Source organism: Polyodon spathula, chromosome 20, assembly GCF_017654505.1.
Source record: "Polyodon spathula isolate WHYD16114869_AA chromosome 20, ASM1765450v1, whole genome shotgun sequence".
In the NCBI taxonomy this organism is placed as follows: Eukaryota; Metazoa; Chordata; class Actinopteri; order Acipenseriformes; family Polyodontidae; genus Polyodon; species Polyodon spathula.
In genome coordinates, this window is record NC_054553.1 from 15,852,666 (window position 1) to 15,873,666 (window position 21,001).

A 21,001-nucleotide genomic window follows, 5' to 3' on the forward strand; every position below is an offset into this window, starting at 1 on the left:
AGAGTCACTTTAGGGTATTTCTGTCTGACTAAAATATCTAAATTGCCAGGAAGGAGTTTGATTTTAATTTTTTAAACAGCGGCAGAATTGAAACATGATCAAATGCAGTCACATTAATAACTTTACTGTTTCTGAGTTATCATTGGGAGGGGGGAGGGGGGTCATAATTTAGATTTATTAACTATTTTACAACCTATGTTTTTTCCCCCCTTTTTGAAAATAATGATGAGGTTTTCCAAATGTTTCCAGAGCATGAGATATACAGTGTTTTTTTGTTTTTTTTTGAGAATGATAAGGCAGCATTGCGAAGTGAGATTTTAGCCTCTATGCATTCCACAATGTTAGGGTTGAGAAAATAAAAACGTGCTCAGGCCGCAAAGGGGCACTGTTGGAACAGTTTAAAAGATGTCCAGGAGTTGGTTTTGCAGAGATTCATTCATCAGGCAGAGGATTTCTCATATCTACTCTTAAGATAGCAACCTGTAATAACGACTGGCGTGCTTGTGGTATACAAATTGTTACATTACCATCTGCAATTCATCAAACTTCTTTTTCTTTAGGATCTCATTGTACTGGTGAATCATCCCCCCATGTTAAAAGGAGTGAATGTACCAATGTAATAGATACCATTTGTTAAATAGTGTCTGACACTGTAATAAGAGCTGCAACATTTCTCTGGATGATCAGTTTGGGAGGGCTGTCTAGATGCCTTAAATACATCTAGTGCAACAGTAAGAGAAGTCCACTTAGCATAGAGGCTAAGTCTGCTTCCATCATAAGAACATAAGAACATAAGAAAGTTTACAAACGAGAGGAGGCCATTCGGCCCATCTTGCTCGTTTGGTTGTTAGTAGCTTATTGATCCCAAAATCTCATCAAGCAGCTTCTTGAAGGATCCCAGGGTGTCAGCTTCAACAATATTACTGGGGAGTTGATTTCAGACCCTCACAATTCTCTGTGTAAAGCGCTTGAGTAAACAAAATTCCCTGAGGTAAGGATATGAAAGGGAAGCCATTCTGTAGTCTATCTGCTTCAGTGGTTGATATAAAGTAATTGACATTGCTGCTGCACAGTACACTCTGTTCTTTTCTGTACCTCTATTTTTGTTCATGTTTTAACCGTAGCCCTTTCAAGTGGGAAAGCTGCATTGTTTATTGCTGAGAGACAGTCTGAAAGAGGGCTGTTATAAATGTGGGAAGAGCCCAGGGGGGTGTATGCTTCTATAAATATGGGGGTACATTGGGTGGCAGTGGTTTGGGGGCAGATGAGGGCCGATGGTCACTGTGAAAGGGGAGCTGCTCCTTGTTGTGACCCTCCCTGCCTTTAGAGAATTCAAGCAGACACCCTTTGGATTCTCTAATAATAAACTGTCTGAGCATTCATTGAGTGTGTCAGTCAGTGTGTCTTTTCTTTCACATCACTGTGATTGCTTTCAGGGAGTCCTTGTAAGGGTCATCCGTATACCCCTATCTCGTCACAATATATGTGGTTCACATGAGTTTGCTTGTATGAGGCACACCTGCAAGCAGTATTGTCTTGTATAAGTGAAATTAGAAGAAACTGGCCATCTTTGCACTACAGTGCATATGATTTTTACAAGTTTGCTTATAGAAAGTATATGTTTTTAAAACTTAGTCAAAAACGTGGCCATAGTTGTACCACGGTGCTTATATGGTTCATACAACAAAAACTTATATGGAACCTACTACAGCACACATATATGAATTATATATATTCTTTCCATATGGGGCACACTGCTGTGTGTTGCTAAAGACAAGCACTGGCTCACATGAAGAATGAAGTCACTGTATCTGGAAATGCAATCAAACGCCTCTCCTCCCACAATGCACAATCATTTATCTGCGCTATTGCTTGAGGGATTTCAGGTCAGCCAGCAGTGTGACCTCATGCCTCTGTGCCTCTGCCAGTGTTAATGCACACAAGAGACCCAGCTGTCTGAAGATGCCACCAGTCCTGTATGTTAGTGTTAGTGGAGGAGGTTAAATGTCTAAGAGATACAAATGGCAAAATCGTAGATGAGGAAAAAAAAATAGCAAATATATTAAATGATTACTTTTCACAAGTTTTTACAAAGGAAGATACTGACAACATGCCTCACATGTCATCCAGTTCCTATCCAGTTTTAAATAACTTTAGCATAACTGAGGTAGAAGTGTTAAAGGGACTAGGCGCTCTTAAAATAAACAAATCCCCTGGGCCGGATGAGATCCTCCCAATAGTACTCAAAGAAATGAAAGAAGTTATTTACAAACCGCTAACCAAGATCATGCAGCAGTCTCTTAACACAGAGGTGGTACCGACAGACTAGAAAATTGCAAACGTAATACCAATCCACAAAAAGGGAAACAAAACTGAACCAGGTAACTACAGACCAGTAAGCCTGACTTCTATTATATGCAAACTTACGGAAACTATAATAAGATCCAAAATGGAAAATTACCTATATGGTAACAGGGTCCTGGGAGACAGTCAACATGGTTTTAGGAAAGGGAGATCGTGTCTAACTAACTTGCTTGATTTTTTTGAGGATGCAACATCGATAATGGATAATTGCAAAGCATATGACATGGTTTATTTAGATTTCCAGAAAGCTTTTGACAAAGTCCCGCACAAAAGATTAATTCTCAAACTGAACACAGTAGGGATTCAAGGAAACACATGTACATGGATTAGGGAGTGGTTAACAGGTAAAAAACAGAAAGTACTGATTAGAGGAAAAACCTCAGAATGGAGTGTGGTAACCAGTGGTGTACCACAGGGATCAGTATTAGGTCCTCTGCTATTCCTAATCTACATTAATGATTTAGATTCTGGTATAGTAAACAAACTTGTTAAATTTGCAGACGACACAAAAATAGGAGGAGTGGCAAACACTGTTGCAGCAGCAAAGGTCATTCAAAATGATCTAGACAAGATTCAGAACTGGGCAGACACATGGCAAATGACATTTAATAAAGAAAAGTGTAAGGTACTGCATGCAGGAAATAAAAATGTACATTATAAATATCATATGGGAGATACTGAAATTGGAGAAGGAATCTATGAAAAAGACCTAGGAGTTTTTGTTGACTCAGAAATGTCTTCATCTAGACAATGTGGGGAAGCTATAAAAAAGGCTAACAAGATGCTCGGATACATTGTGAAAAGTGTTGAATTTAAATCAAGGGAAGTAATGTTAAAACTGTACAATGCACTAGTAAGACCTCATCTTGAATATTGTGTGCAGTTCTGGTCACCTCGCTATAAAAAAAATATTGCTGCTCTAGAAAGAGTGCAAAGAAGAGCGACCAGAATTATTCCAGGCTTAAAAGGCATGTCATATGCAGACAGGCTAAAAGAATTGAATCTGTTCAGTCTTGAACAAAGAAGACTACGTGGCGACCTAATTCAAGCATTCAAAATTCTAAAAGGTATTGACAATGTCGACCCAAGGGACTTTTTCGACCTGAAAAAAGAAACAAGGACCATGGGTCACAAATGGAGATTAGATAAAGGGGCATTCAGAACAGAAAATAGGAGGCACTTTTTTACACAGAGAATAGTGAGGGTCTGGAATCAACTCCCCAGTAATGTTGTTGAAGCTGACACCCTGGGATCCTTCAAGAAGCGGCTTGATGAGATTCTGGGATCAATAAGCTACTAACAACCAAACGAGCAAGATGGGCCGAATGGCCTCCTCTCGTTTGTAAACTTTCTTATGTTCTTATGTTCTTATGTGTCTCCACTCTGTGCCAACTGGCACCTCTCCTTATGCTGGCATGTGATTTCAAGGCTAGCTGTAAATAAGTTAAAATGTGAATACTATACTGAGGTGGATCCTGAGTTTTAAAATTGGATCAGAATGGTTTTAATTACAAACAGTATATTATAGTTGGGTTCAATTGTGTTGAAAACAAAGTTCCTTTCCCACGCTGCAGTCTTCTGGATTAAGAGCTACTCCCAGCACATGTTGCTATTTCCTGGGTTTGTGCATTTACACAGCTTTATCATGATTTACCATTCTTCCATAATTCCACCATGTCTACGTGCTACTTAACTAACCCTTGTAATATTTTTACTGTGTGAATTTAACCTTTGATTACTGGGACAGCACCCTTTGTGCTATCCCCTCAGGTGGAGTCTGTTTATTAGCTGTTGCAATTTGGGAGTTACTCCTTCAGCTGACACAGGCAAGGCGTGCTACCAGGAGCCAATGAAAAAGCAAGCTGTCTACAATACCATATATGGAAACACCAGGCTAGACAGTGTTGAGCCACAGGGAGGCTTCTGTACAGCACTTCATTATCACTGCAATGATGCTGTTGTTATTTTCATAGCAGTTTGCATAGGCAGTGACATTGATGGGTTTCAATTAGTCACTGCCTCATCCTCACCATCACTTATTGAATTAGACAAAGAGTTTGAAGAGAGAAGCACCCTTTCTTTTTACCAATGTGGAACAGAAATATAACCAGAACAGAAGAATGACATGCCAATTCAGACAAATACAAGCAAGTAGGTTTTTAAACAGTATTCATTTTTCATGTATTTCATTGCTCTCAACAAATGTTCTCATCTGAAGTGTTAATTCTTTAATTTTTATAAATAGCTACAATATACCCAGTACAAAAATACAACTGGGATAACATTTAAAATATATATTTGCCATGTACTGAAATAGTCCCAATCTATCGATTAAGAAAAAAAATTCTATATATATATAGAAATATATATCTATTATAGGCGATATATAATATATATAATATAGATATTGATATATATATATATATATATAACAGACTTGACTCAGACACCCACATTCTCAAACCTTTTACTTGCTCCTAGCAGCACTGTTTTTGTCATGGATTACAATTCTTATAAAATGACTCCTGAACAAGATGTCTTAGTTGTTCATTTCTGGTTTGATATCTTTGACAAAACAAACGTTTTGATTTGGATTTTTATAGAAAACATAGCAAATATGCTGGGTGGCCTTTTACAATGCTGCCGTGAAAACAAAGTACCGAGGAATGAGACTTACAGGGGTCCTAAAACCTGCTTCACAGGAAGCGAACCTATTATAAAACAAGTCTGAATCTCAGAGAACAATCAAATATTATTCACTGTATAAACTGGCAAGAAACTAATGGGGCCAATAATGTCTCCTTCGTTGTTTTTGACTTTTTTATAGCGTTGCAATTCCTGTTGTGAAATGTTCTTCTTCATTTGCTTCAAAAAGTGGCAAAGGCAAAGTACTGTACAGGGCACAATACAATGGGTGTATTTTGGCACTGTTTAAAATAAAGTCTGGAAAAGTAATAAATGATGCAAAATGACAAGACACTAAGATAGTTATAGACTTAACTATTACAATAATGTATAATAACAATACATGAATATAACATGGAAATAAAACACTGTTTCATAGACACAGCTATAAAAGTACTGGAAAAGCTGCAATAAATAAATAAAATTGATTATTGATTAATTAATATGTTCATTAACTGACAAATTGGTTAATTTGCATTAGGTCAGCAAACAAACTGAAATTCTCTATCTCTCTTTCTCTATTTCTCTTTTCAGTTTTACATTGTAGTCTGTCAATTCTTTTTTGTATTTATTTGTATTTTAAATGTTGTACAGTTACTTAACAAAGCACCCCTCCTGGATTGCTGAGATGTCTTGAACTGTGGCTGTACTACTTCTTGCTGAAAAGCAATTTTTTCAAGGCCACACTCCACATTCTCTTTTTTTGCTTTTCCCATACAGTAATCCATGTGGCATGTGGTTTTCTTGAATGACATAATTCTGGCTTCCCTTTCATTAAGCTGTAGATTAGATTTTACACCATGACCTTGCAGAGTGCCAGGAGAGAAGACACAGCAGGGGCTTTGTTCTTGACATCTTCCTTTAAATGATGAAACAGAGCAGGTGAACTGTCAAGTGCCATACGATATGACATTGCTTTAACAGGTTACTGTCGAAAACATTGAACAAAAAAACCTTTACATTAAACACCAGGACAAAGATATCTGTTAATTAATTTATAATTATTATTTGATCACATTCAATTGATTAATAAAGCTAGTTCATGCGATGAATTTGTTAATTGATGAAATACATTGAAAACACACCCCTTGTGTGCTCTGTCTCATGAAGGTAGTAATCTTGCAATCGGTGAGGTCACACCACGGACCACCTGTACCAGTACATAGAGAACAAAGTGGATCACAGCGCTGGTGCTGATCTCTATGGAGTTCGATGAATATTGAGGCATCTCATCAACACTTGACATAACTGTGACAGAGCTACTGAAAACAAACTGGATCACAGCGCTGGTGCTGATCTCTATGGAGCGCTATGAACATTGAGGCATTTCATCTAGAAAGAACATTTCATCAACATAAGAACATGAGAAATTCTAGAACAAAGGCCATTCAGCCCACCTGTGCTCGCTTGCCTTGACGCAAGCATGGCCAATTAGCATTCAGGAGAGGAAAACAAAAAAAAACCCTAGTAGTTTAGTAGGGAAATTAAACCTCTGGGAATCCATGGCTAAACGGACTGCCCTTCCTCCAGTCGCCTAGCTAAAGCTCTTATTATGGTTACAGAGAGGGTTATACAGTATTGTTCATGACAGCATCCAGTCCATTCTTGAGGGATCCAATAGTCTTCTTCAACAACTCTGTCCGGCAGCCTGTTCCAATGGTTCACCACCAGGTCCATGCTAAAGCATCTTCTCTCCTTGGTTCTGAATATGCCCTTCTTCAGCTTCCACCTGTGGCCCCTGGTTCTATTCTCTGTGACCTGAAAAAAATAATTCTTAGCAGTTACTTTGTTAAATCCCTTGACAATTTTAAATAACTGTATTAACTCTGCTGGTTCTCCTTCTTTCTAGGCTATGTAGATTCAGCTCTTTCAATCTATCTTCTTATGGCATACCCTTCAATCCTGGAATTAATTGTGTTGCTCTCCTCTGTACTCTCTCCAATGCCTCAGTGTCTTTCTTATGATATGGGGACCAGAAACGTATTCTGTTTTCCTTGTTTATAGCTTCTCCGCACTGTCTAGTTGGCTTAAGAGATTCATCCACTACTACCCCCAAGTCCTTTTCATACATAGCCATCTCTATTTCATTACTATTCATACTGTACTTGCCTCTAATGTTTTAACGCGCTATGTGCAAGACTTTGCATTTATGCATTAAATTTCATCTGTCGCGTGTCAGGCCAAGCTTGAATCTTGTCCAAATCTGTTTGTATTATTAAAGTTACTGATTGGGCGTTGGCTACCCCTCCCAGTTTTGTGTCGTCTGCAAATTTGCATCTCATGTACACTTGACGTAACTGTGACAGAGCACACTGAGAACAAAGTGGGTCACAGAGCTGGTGCTGACGCTCAATGAACATTGAGGCCTCATCTACACGTTATGACTGTGACAGGGCATGCTGAGTTTGTGCTGGAACATTTTTTTTATTTAACACTAAAAGAAGTTATTCTGCATGTGTTGTGCTAATGTGCTGTAGCTGCATGAAGCTTTGTTTTCTTCTTCCAGTGCAATGAGCTGTTGTGCAAAATGTGCTGCATGCAGCATGCTGGGTATGCAGTCAGTGAGTCAGCTGCTTACTCAGCTGCAGTGAGTCAGCAGGATCCTCATACTCCCAGGGGAGCGCCAGAGTGGTGGCACATCAAACACAGCCTGGACAGGGGCAGAAACACCTGCAATATGACACACACACTTCTGTGTAAACGGGTTATCCCTCACACGACATATTACAGTAACCATGTTATGCAAATAGGCTGCTGATGCTACAATAAATAAAGTTGGCGAAACAATTTAATAAAGGCTCTTGAGGGACTGGGTTGAATTTGCTTTGTGCAGAGTTCCCTGAACCCAGCCTACCAGAACATGGGATACACCCTGCAGACTCTGAATCTGCTTTACTTCAGAGTTCCCTGAAGTAAGCCCCCAAGAACATGAGAAACACCCTGCAGACTCTGAATCTGCTTTGCTGCAGTTCCATGAACCAAGCCTCCCAGAATATTACGAAACACCCTACAGACTCTGAATCTGCTTTGCTGCAGAGTTCCCTGAACCCAGCCACCCAGAACATGGGATACACCGTACAGACTCTGAATCTGCTTTACTGCAGAGTTCCCTGAAGTAAGCCCCCAAGAACATGAGAAACACCCTGCAGACTCTGAATCTGCTTTGCTGCAGTTCCATGAACCAAGCCTCCCAGAATATTACGAAACACCCTACAGACTCTGAATCTGCTTTGCTGCAGAGTTCCCTGAACCCAGCCACCCAGAACATGGGATACACCCTACAGACTCTGAATCTGCTTTACTGCAGAGTTCCCTGAAGTAAGCCCCCAAGAACATGAGAAACACCCTGCAGACTCTGAATCTGCTTTGCTGCAGAGTTCCCTGTACCAAGCCCCTCTCAGAACATTAGATACACCCCGCAGACTCTGAATCTGCTTTGCTGCAGAGTTCCCTGAAGCAAGCCACCCAGAACATGAGAAACACCCTGCAGACTGAATCTGCAGACCTACACCTGTTTGAAATTGTTTTGGCAGGTATCCATGTACGGTACTTACAAAAAAAAAAAGTCTCCACCAGTGTGTCTGTACTGGTCTCTTTCAATTGTACAGGGAGTTATTCCTTATAATTTTATTATAATACCAGTACATAATTTATGAGATTCATTAGTTTTATAAATATGTCCTTGTTTCTTTATTTGTCTGCTCCAAACAAAGCATATTTTGGTGTGAGAGTATTTCTAAGATTAGTGCCATTTATGTGTGGCTGATGTCTGATGGCTGATGGCTTGAAGTTTATCTTACAGCTCTTGGGTAAGCAAATGGAAAAGCTATTTCAAAACACACACTTCTGGACTCAAACCAGAAACTCACCTATCTGTTGCGAGTCATTGGAGAAATTCCTTCAGTGCCCTGTCTTGACATGCTATTTCTTCTTTGATAAATACAACAGTCAAGTTACTGGAATAAATCATCACCTTAATTCATAATCTAGAACTTTAAGAAACTAAGGGCTACATTCTCAAAGCTCATGGTAGTTTTCTTCTCTGCTGCTCAAGCATGCTGTACCCAACATTGCTGCTGTGTTTCTGAAAAGCAGTGAGCCCATTCAATGCAGAATCACAATGTAAACTAACATACAATGTACTGCCATCTGCTTACTACATTCTTTCATTAGTTAGGTTTCCATGCACTACTCTACTTAATATCACAATCAGGGAGGTTTCATACTTACTATAGCTTTTTGCTTGTTTGAAGCAATTATTTTCAGGGATGTCTATGGGCCAATGAATATGAACCTGTCCAAATTAATTTCCAAACCTGTGTTTCAAGGGCCTTTATTTCTGTAGTTGCAGGTGTGTCTAAATGATGGATCGAAAGCTCATATGCTAATCCATTCTCTGTTTGCAAGATGCTGCTTCATTTAGCACAGGTAAAGAGATTCTACAGATTGTTCCTTGAGTAAGCTGTGCATCTACAACGTGAGTGTGTTTGAGCACAAATAAGTAGGAGGTAGATATGAGCTGGGCAGTGCTCTATAATGACTAATTCTCCCCAAGCCATTTTTTGACCTGCGTCCTAAAAGTCCATAGAACATTTCTTAAGAGCATCAACAGTGGAAGCTACTGTTGAAACGAGTGGTTGCCTAAACTAAACTCTGGTTGTCTTTGCGTTTTTAATATATGCAGTAAGGATGGATGATATCTTCTGATTTGCTACTTTTTCTCCTCCACCTTACCTTTTTATATTGTTTACAATTGTTTTGTTGTGAATTGAAGGATGCCCACTGACCTACAGAACAGTTCTCCTGAGCTGTGAGGGGAATTGCTGCAGTGAGGGAGCGTAACTGGACATTCAAAATTGGGGAAGAAAATAAGGGTACAATATGAGGAAACTCAAAGTTATCTTTGAAAATAAATAAATAAATAAAATGGATGTAAATGTAAAAAGAAAACTGTTAACTGAATAAATACAAACATGTATTTTATTTACAATGTGGATGTTTAAAAGATTGCTTAGGGCAGACGATGTTTGCCAGATGGGATATTTTTTTTGCCAGTGAATTGTTGAAGTTGAACATTAAAGCAAGTATGAAAAATATCTTGGCTTGGATGAACCAGGGCTGGCACACCTGAAGAAGCAGACAAGGCTATCAGTCTGGTAAAATCCACCCACACTCTTATCCACTTCTACCCAGAGAACAAAGAACTGCAGGCGGAAAGCAGATGGGCTCAATAAAGCAGGAAACATTATAAATAGACTGACCTTCCCAGCATTGGATCAGTTTGTCATTATCTGCTCTCAGAACCGCAGAGTCAGATGATGCAGTAGAGTAGATAGAAAGGGCTCTCGTCTCTTAAAGGTGTACTGCCAATATTTCACTCTTAAAGGTGTACTGCCAATATTTCAAAGAAATAGGTACAGATCATAATTTACGAAGGCTGCTACTTACAGGCCCTATGCTGTAAGTATTTGTTGCAGAATTTTACAAGTATAGCAAAACCACCATCCTGAGGAGAATGATCACACAGAATTAAACGCAACGTTTGTGAGAGCGAGACGCTACTTTCCATGTGCTCACCCAGGTTACCAGATTCCATTTGCAGTTTTCAGTGCTTTCATTTTTATTATTTGTTTATTTAGCAGACTTGTTTATCCTAGGCAACATACTTATATTGTGTATTTGCCCGGCTTTACCATGTGTTCACCATGGGTTCTGCTGCTTTTCCATACCGTACTTCCTTCTGTAATGTATCCTGTTTGCAGTGCTTCACTCTGCTAGGAACAGTCACGATTCCAGGGACAATCTGCAGCAGTGGCCAAACTTTTTGCATCACCTAGAATTTTAGGATTGATCTTTTTTTTTTCTTTTTTCTTTTTTTTTATTTTATTTTCATGTAATAAACTACAATATGATAACAAAATTTAGATAATAGTTTATTTTTAGATTTTAAAATGTCATATTTTTTCATTTTTGTCAGTTTTTCGTTAAGTACATGGAAAACTACAAAGCGGTATGTAATTCATGTTAACTGTAGAAACTTTATGAAGCAAAATTTGTTAATTGTATAGGGAAACTTTTGGCCTTAGCTGTACATATAAACCTAAGCCATAAATTAGTAGTACAGTATGTTCATGTTAGTTATTTCCTAATTGCTTATGCCTCAAAATGCAAATGGCTATTTATTATTTGAAATTTACCTATTTCCAATGAGAAAACGGGCGAATTTGTGTCTTTTCGTTCACATAGAATAGAAATGGTGGAAATGACAAATTTTAATTTTTGTCAGTCGTTAAGTTTTTCGTTACTTCAAAAACGTAGTACAGAAGTAATATGGAAAACTACAAAGCGAGTATGTAATTCAATATGTTAATGATTAACATTATTCAACAGGTTTCATTCGACTTTATGAAGCTAAGGCACAAGGAGAAAAATTAGTTAAATGAGTAGCACGACAGAGAAAATTATGGTAGAAATGAAAAACGTAGGCTTCCTAACACAATTACATCCCTGAAGGCACCCTTAGACTGTACATGGTAAATTTAAACCTAACCTTAACGAAGATGTTAAATAAGGACAAAAAAGAGGTACACAGAAAGACTGGCAAACTGCAAATGCCACAACATGGTGAAGTCATTTTTGTTTTTTAAATCCTCCAAAAAGTTTTGACTAAAGCTAAGGTTTACAACATTAGAAAAGCCTGGGTAGTAAGTGTTATTTCCTAATTTTTTATGCCTCAAAAGTATAGCAAATGGCTATTATTCCCCACAAACTTTGCTTTTGTGACCAGGACAGTGATATTTTGAAATTTACCTATTTCCAATGAGAAAACAGGCGAATTTGTGTCTTTTCGTTCACATAAAGTCAGAAAAACACAACATATGAATCCAAATTAACATGTAGTTATACTAAAGTAATACAAAAATGACTACAAAAGATTTAGAAGTGAGTAGTTTTTCGAGATTTACTATTATACTGTAAATCACTTTCATGAATCAGCCCCCAAATGTAGTCTCCCATCATGTTCTCGTTATACTGTTATAATGTTCACCTGTCAGCAGGGCTTGAATGAGTGTAAACACTTTATTTTGGAAAAAAAAAAATCTCATTATTTCGCTTCTTGACATTTACATACTTTCAAGCAAGTGAGTAACAAAAATACAGTCAGGTACTGAAAATTCAGAGCTACAAAAAAATCTCAGTAGCAACATTCTCCTGCACAAACACACAGTTAAGTGAGAGCAATGTGCCTGACAGTTGTGGCATATGAACTGAGAGTATTTGTCATGCATACTCATCATGGATACATTTCGGGCACCCCAAAGCTCTCCAAAAAGGCCACATTTTGAATGAAATATTGGACAAATAAGTAAAAAAGAGGATTACAAAATCAAATTCATGTGGCAATGTATAGCATGTGAGGTGCCAGAAGGTTACCTCCTTTTAGATCTTGCTCAAGAAACTAGTGTATGACTGGCCATACAGATTCACACAATATTCATTTTTGGAGAGGTTTGGAGAGGTTTGGGGACCCTTGGGCTTTATAAAAACTCATGTCGAATTTGATCCTTTTATTCAATCAGTTTCAAATTGTTATCCAGTGCAGTAGACATGTTGGGGAAGCACTGGAAAAATATCTGTCTCTTTTCATGTGCTACAAGGTGAAAATATAAACAAATGAAATGTGTTTCTTGTTTTTTATGGTTTTTGTTTGGATATCCTAATTGGATATCCATTTAGTCCTAATGGCCAGGGGGTTACCTTGAATTCAAGCTCTGAACCATGCCTGTGCTGGCTATACTTTGGAGGATAATGTGATTTATTTAAGGTCATAGCCCTCAACAACAGTTAGTGAAAAAATTTTAAAAAACTGAAAATTCAAAGTATTCACCCCCGTGTCAATACTTGCTAGAACCACCTTTGGCAGCAATTACAGCTGTGAGTGTTTTGGGGTAAGTCTCTACCAGGTTTGCACATCTGGATCGAGCAATATTCGTCCATTCTTCTTGGAAAAATTGTTCAAGCTCTGTCAAGTTGGATGGGGATCGTTGGTGGACAGCAATCTTCTAGTCTTGCCACAGATTCTCAATAGGATTCAAGTTTGGGCTTTGACTGGGCCAAGGACATTCACTTTCTTGTTTTTAAGCCACTCTAGTGTCACTTTGGCTGTGTTCTTGGGGTCATTGTCCCGCTGAAAGATGAATCTCTGTCCCAGTCTTTTGCAGACTGAAGCAGGTTTTCCTCAAGGATTTGCCTGTATTTAGCTCCATCCATTTTTCCCTCTACCCTGACAAGTTTTCCAGTCCCTGCCAATGAAAAGCATCCCGATAGCATGATGCTGCCACCACCATGCTTCACAGTAGGGATGGTGTTACCTGGTTGATGTGCTGTGTTGGGTTTGTGCCAGACATGAAACTTTGCATTTAGGCCAAATAGTTCAATTTTTGTTTCATCGAACCACAGAATCTTTTGCCCCATCTTTGATGAGACCCTGAGTCTCCCACATGCCTTTTTGCAAATTCCAAGTGGGATATTACATGGACTTTTTCAGAAATGGTTTCTTTCTTGCCACTCTTCCATACAGGCCAGATTTGTACCTCATACCTCAACTATTGTTGACACATGGACAGTTTCTCCCATCTCAGCCATGAAACGCTGTAGGTCTTTCAGAGCTGTCATTGGCCTCTTGGTGGCTTCTCTGACCAATGGCCTTCTTACCTGGCTGCTCAGTTTAAGAGAACAGCCTGCTCTAAGAAGATTCTGGGTGGTGCCGTATACCTTTCACGTCTTAATGATTGACTTGACTGTGCTCCAAGAGATATTCAGTGCCTTTTAAATCTTTTTATACCCCTCCCCTGATCTGTGTCTTTCTACAACTTTATCCCGGAGTTGTTTTGAAAGCTGCTTTGTCTTCATGTTTTGAAAGCACTACCCAACTGGATATGTTGGAAATGTTCTTATATCCTACCCTTAATTGGTGCTTTTGAAGAACCTTATTCCGGATTTGCTTTGAACGTTCCTTGATCTTCATGATGTAGTTTTTGTTAGGAAATGTACTAACCAACTGTGGGACCTTACAAGACAGGTGTGTTAATCTGAAATCATATGAACCACCTTTATTGAACACAGGTGGACTCCACTTAACTTATTGTGTGAATTCTTTGCACCTGAGCTTATTTAGGAGTGTCATAGCAAAGGGGGTGAACACTTATCTAATGAAGACTTCAGGTTTTTATTTTTAATTGATTTGTTTTTTTACACACACACACACACACACACACACATACACAAACACACACACACACACACACACACACACACACACACACACACACACACACACACACACACACACACACACACACACACACACAAACACACATTTTTTCACACATTGAACATGTTGAGTAGGTTGTGTAAATCAAAGGAAAAAAATCTCATTTGAATGCATCAAGATTTCAGGTTGTAACACAGTAAACTGTAAAGATCCAAGGGGGGCGAATACTACCTATAGGCACTGTATACTGTAGATACTGTTGGACCTGGATCTTATAACTTTAAGTATCAGTATTTTTGACATCAGCATGCTGTTTGTTTTACACATTTGGCCAAAGGACTCCCTGCTTTAAATGAATGTTGTCATTTAATAAAAACAAAAATAAACCATGGAGTCACCAGCACCTCCTGTCCCATGTAAGGAAGATTAAATCTAAAAACTATCAACAGAGCAAAAGTAAAACAATGACATTATTGTATCTAAAGGAAATGCAAAAAACTCAAACATTTAAACCTGGCTTATGCCTATTAAGTACCTAGCTCGAAACCTATTAATCCCATTCAGCCTGCTGGTAATCGTTCCCCTGTGCTGTGTCTTAAGGCCTCCACATGCCGGCCACGATGCAGCAAACAAAACTGCAGCGAAATGAATAGAGCCTATACTTTTAATAAGGATCTTTCACACCACAGGTGACATGGCAGTGGCACCGGGGCGGCACTGGAGCAATGTGAAATAAATAGGATTGAATCCTGTTTTTTGCGGGTTGACGCCTGTCAACTAGGGTATTGAGCAATCAGAGAACACCTTCCATGCACGTGGTCCAGCACGTTGAAGCAGTATCCAAAATGAAGGAAGAAAAAATAATACTTACCGTTGAAAAAATACTCAGAACTTCATGACAAAGATAATCGCAATTATAAAAATACAGATTTGAATGACAATATACAGGAGTCCATTTCGAAGGCTGGTATGTATGATTTATTTCCATATATACTGAAATATCATCAGAGAAGACATTCATAATTTCCACATCATGTTGATTAATATATGTACCAGTCTTGTCACAGTCACAGTTTTGTCAATAGCAATTTGTAGCATCGCCTCTGTGTCGCTTCTGGTATACATGATTATGTCACTGTGAAAGTATATTGTCACCCAATGAAAAATAGGGTCGCATCTGGAGTGTGGCGGCCAGAATGAGATCATTTCATTTTATTGTTAAGAAAGCGTTCTAAATACCCAACCATTCATTACACTCTTTGTGGTAAACTGTTTGCAGATAATGTGCTCTATATTGTTTGTTTGTTTTTCAGGGTTTTTGTTTCATATCAAGAATGGCATTGATTCTTTTTTTACTGGTTTCTGGTTTTGTAAAGGTCTCTATCATACCAGGCTTTGAACTTGCTTGTAGAATACTTGATGTATGTATCCCTTGATGTATGGTCAAACAACAACCATTCCTCAAACAAGCTCAAAGCCACGTAGAGACGGCTGCAATGTAAAAATGATTCAATTCCAATAATGGGGAAGCAGACTGATTGCACACCAAAGGGGGAAAGAAAGAAAGTGTACTTGAAGCATATCTCCTTTAATTGTAAAGGACCCTCCAGTTCATGCCCACTGTTGCTATAATGTTGAGACACATGATTCCTAATGTTCCTCAGCTCTGAAAACAGCTCTTTTCCTGTTTCCAGTTGCACTGCAGTTCTTTCATGGGGTGTTTGTGTAGTGCCTCTGTTTCAGTAATGCTAGAGTGTAGCAAGGAAAGTAGTTGTATTATACTGCATTTAATAGAGACTTGGAGCTACATTACACATGCTGATGCCAACTGTTTTCCTTTTAAATAATTTTCAACCCCCTCCCCCCAACTACCTCTTTTCTAGGGAGCACAAACAGGTCACTGTGGTGCAACTAGGCAGACAGCTGCCACGCAATGACATAACTAGATTGGAAAAGCACGTCAGTTGTCTGAAAACTCACGTTATACTAAGAGCAATCTCTCTGTGCTACACAGAGAACGCAAAGGGAGAAAAATAAATAGATTGTAATTTAACCTTCAGCTGGATAAATACTAAACATGCAATGCTACAAAAATAATAAGAAATCTCTCAGGCCTGTTGGATATAAAAGTAAGCTGTTCAGTTCCTGCAGACAAACCAGCTTGGATCTGCTCTTGTGAGACTTCTGGAGCAAAGAAGACATGGACACTATGCATTGAATGAGGTCCTGTCTGCTCAGCAGACATTGTAAATACTGTGACACTGTCCACTTCATAGATACAGTGCATTGATTGTAATCACTTGAACCTCTCAGGGTTCCCAAACGTTTACTCCAGTGTTTTATTTTTGATCCATTAGCAGGGTATGGGGCCCTGCACATGTAAATAGTCAATTTCTTTTGTGTATTTTGAATTTAAGTTTGACAGGCCATTTCCACATTGGTTAATTGATTCACAGTTTGGGAAAGGTCATCTGTATATAACAGTAGCTGGGAGCCAGGTCTCTGGTTAGTTAGTTTAGGACTGGGAGCAGCAGACTGTGTATTTTGTCTCTACACTGAGGGAGTCTTTGTGGGTGTGTTATTGTTGATGTTTTGTTTAAATATTTTGTTTGTTTGTTTTTCTCTGTCTCCTGGCTCTGCTATACCCGGTGCTAGTGTTGATCACAACACTACCCTTCCACAGACAAATAGATTAATTATACGGTCAGCTAAGCAAATTTGCTAAGTTGGACTTAGGGCTATACCATGTTGCTACTATATGAGTTCAGAAAAAGTTTTGAAAGGATTTGTAGCCATCTTCATTACTATAGTTCAGTTCTCTGTGTGGGTGCTCAGAATGAAGCCACTTTCACTACTGATATCCAGATCTTTGTGTGAGTGCTCAGAATGGATGAATGTGAGATTGTTTGTGCTGCCCGCCACCTCCCCTGTCTCCACACACCTTCATTCAGGGATTACCATTCTAGCATGGAAATTTATGAACTGCTCAGATATACTGAAAAAGCTGACACTGCAGCCCATTACTGACTGGTAGGAATGACCCAGTCGTGACTCAGAACCCACTGCTGCAATACAGGTCAATATCACTGTGTAAAGAACCTTTCATACTAGTGCTCCTACCCATGTCCCAACCAGGGTTCTGGCTTGCCGGGTCACAATCCTGCGTAGTGTGAAACCATGTACCCCATGCGTCGACTCCACAGTGAGCAGCTATTATATCAGAGTCTCTGCTCCATCGACCCCACGCTTCAACTCCACAGAGAGCCGTTATTATCTCAGAGTCTCTGCTCCATCGACCCCATGCTTCAACTCCACAGTGAGCAGCTATTATATCAGAGTCTCTGCTCTATAGACCCCATGCTTCAACTCCACAGTGAGCAGCTATTATATCAGAGTCTCTGCTCCATCGACCCCATGCTTCAATTCCACAGTGAGCAGCTATTATATCAGAGCCTCTGCTCTATAGACCCCACGGGTCGACTCCACATTGAACAGCTATTATATCAGAGTCTCTGCTCTATAGATCCCACGCTTCAACTCCACAGTGAGCAGCTATTATATCAGAGTCTCTGCTCTATAGACCCCGTGCTTCAACTCCACAGTGAGCAGCTATTATATCAGAGTCTCTGCTCCATCGATCCCACGCTTCAACTCCACAGTGAGCAGCTATTATATCAGAGTCTCTGCTCTATAGACCCCACGGGTCGACTCCACAGTGAACCGCTATTATATCAGCGCTGTCTCTACATAGACTCTTCAGAGGTAGGAAAATCGAGGAAAGTAGAGATGGAAGAAGTCGCCTACAGACAGGCATTTGGCAGAGAAAGTAACAGTTATAATTTACACTCCACTTGGGGAACCTTTTTCTGACCTGCATTTGCAGTCAGGACTCGCATGCATTCCCATTACAGATGTCAGTACACCATAAATCACAATACAATGTCACCTCACTCTTTCTCCTCCTCTGCTTTGTACTGCAGTAGTTCCTGTCACAAAGTGAAAGATATATTTCTTTCACAGTTTGAATTTGTTTATTAGGTGCTCTGTAATGAACTCTCAGATGGAACCTGGCTCTTTCTACACAACTGTGTTCGATCCTCACTTATTACCTTCTATACCATTTTAAGGATGCTGACATAAGCAGAAGGATAATGGTCCCATAATTAAAACTGAATCACAGTAAATAATGAAGTCATTACATATGCTCAGTCCTGATTCATTGTGATTAGCAAGGCCATGCTTGGCATATAATAATAATAAAATACAATAATATTTGGCACCACTGCCAAACCTTTTTCAACTCATTCACATTGTCACTGCCAGACATGGGCGGACATCACAACCACTCATTGCTGTACAGTGAGTAACCAGGACACAATTGTGGTCCACAATGGCACTCAATGTCTGGGTCAATGGTACTCAATGTCTAAGTCAGACAATCCACCTCTGAAAGCAACGCTGGTTAATGTGAATAACCCCATTGGGAGTTTTTTCCCAATAGATTTGCTTAATGCAGCGTGGAAAGGAAATGGCTCCTAAGGGCAAAGACCTCAATAAATACATACCGACATGGAGACACATGGCAACATTAGAGACTTCATATAACATGAGGATAGGGAAGAGCACTGATGTGGAAATGTTTTTTATTTTCTTTTCTAATATTTGCTAAAGTGACCCTGGGCACTGATAGTCCCACTCCCATTGAAGAAAAACAAAAGAACAAAATTGACAATAACAAACTTACATCCTGGGATCGATCAACAGGAACTTGTAACAAGGTCATGGTGCGAATTATAAATGAGATGGTGGAGTTCTATATTAAGCTGCTTTTAATGTGACTGGAGATATGGAATACAATGAAATGTAAAAATAAATATTACTGAGAGGGCAACAAAAAATACATTCCCAACAGTATCCCTTAGAGAAACATTGGAACAACACCATTGGGTTACTGTTATATTCCCAGTGCAGCCTTGTGGCAAAGCACCCGCCCCTGTGTGTATTTTGTGTTGTATGTTGTGTGTTAATGTTGGTGTATAGTCATTGGTACACGGGATATAAACTGACACGTGTGTTTAAAATGTATATTTGTATTTAGGCACGAGGATTGCACAGCACTTCACGTGCAAGTAAAATGTAATAATATGTGAGCACGGGGAATTGCACTTTATTAATTCACGTGCAGTTGTACCGCGACTCCAATTGAATGATTGATTAGCAATCGAGTCTCGGTACAGCTGCATAAAAACTGCATGTTTTCACTCAATTGGTGTTGTGTGTTTGGTGAGTGGAGAACGGGATTGGAGACAGAGGTAATATAATAATAATAATAATAATAATAATAATAATAATAATAATATGTAAAATATCAGCTCACCGTGTTTGTTTAGTGTTAGTCCATTTTTGTTTCATCTGTTGTTTTGGCGAATGTGCCGTGTCCTGTGTTTTGTTTGTCTTGTAACCTTTTATTTTCTGTCTGTGCATTATTAAATGCTAAGTGAGACCATTTGCTCAGCTCCACCAAACTCCACCTCTCTGTCGTTTATTTCCTGGTTCCTGTCTCTGGTCTGATGTCCCCCACTCCAGCTGTCTTTGTGACACGTGGTGTCATCATGGGATTACCAGCGCCTCCTAGACCCAGACCAGAGCAGGAACCGCAGTGGTTTTTTTTGAAAAAAAAAAAAAAAAAAAAAAAAAAAAACACCAAAACAGGAAGGCTGGAGAGATGGCTGCACAGAGTTGGAGGAGCTCCTCAGTGGTCTGGAGGACCAAGGCTGGTGCCTTGTCTGTGGGGTGTATGGGCACGCGGTGGCTGTCTGCCCCTACCAAGAGGGAGAGGAGGAACTGGCCCAGGAGAGGAAGGTGAGGAGAAGGAGGCAGAGAAGGGGAAAGGGGAAGAGGAGGGCAGAGCATCCACAGCCCAAATCTCCACCAGCAGAGGTAGAATGCCTGCTGGTTTCACGTCCACAGCCTGCACGGAAGGAGGCCAAACGTCCACAGCCCAAGAGGGAGAAGTCAGTGCGCCCACAGCCTACGAAGAGTGAGTCGGAGCATCCACAGCCCAAATCTCCACCAGCAGAAGGAGAGTGCCTGCTGGTTCTGTCTCCAGCATCAGTGGGAGAAGCCCTGCTTGTTCGAGGGCCACCATCGAGGAAGATCTGGGACTGGCTGACGGACCCTGATGGTGGCCTGGAAAGAGACCTCCCGAAGGTCATCAACCTGCTGTGGGCCAGAGATGGGGAGCGTTAGGAAACTTGGGAACAGTAACACCACCCAATTTCCCTCCGAAACATCGCAGCCATGGTGGTCAACTACCTGGCTGCCAATATGGAAGGGGTCCCTCCTTTGGTCTCATCAAGAGAAGACCTGACACTGTATCCAGGACCATAGGGAGACGAGCCAACGCACTAGTCCCCTGCAAGTGAGGCATAGCCGCACCAGTCCCTAGCAAGTGAGGGAGAGCCTCCATCGCCAGAAGACTACACACCGCTCCCACCTCCGTAGCCAGGAGACAACACACCGCTCCCACCTCCGTCGCCAAGAGACTACATGCCTCTGCCACCTCCATCGGCAGGAGCAGAGCAGCAGGAGCTGCCTCTGCCTCCGCCACCTCCACCGCCAAGAGCAGAGCAGCAGGAGCAGCCTCTGCCTCCACCACCTCCACCGCCAGGAGCAGAG

The 21,001-nt window shown here is 40.1% G+C and overlaps 1 protein-coding gene across 1 annotated transcript in view; it reads left to right on the plus strand.

Annotated features, from left to right (window-relative positions):
- Positions 1-4,394: 4,394 nt before the first annotated feature.
- LOC121295490 (plastin-3) overlaps positions 4,395-21,001 on the plus strand; it is a 513,951-nt gene continuing 497,344 nt past the window's right edge. The window contains exon 1 of the mRNA XM_041220156.1: positions 4,395-4,515. Coding sequence (XP_041076090.1) covers positions 4,485-4,515 — 31 coding nt within the window. The 5' untranslated portion in view covers positions 4,395-4,484. The remainder of the gene's footprint in view (positions 4,516-21,001) is intronic.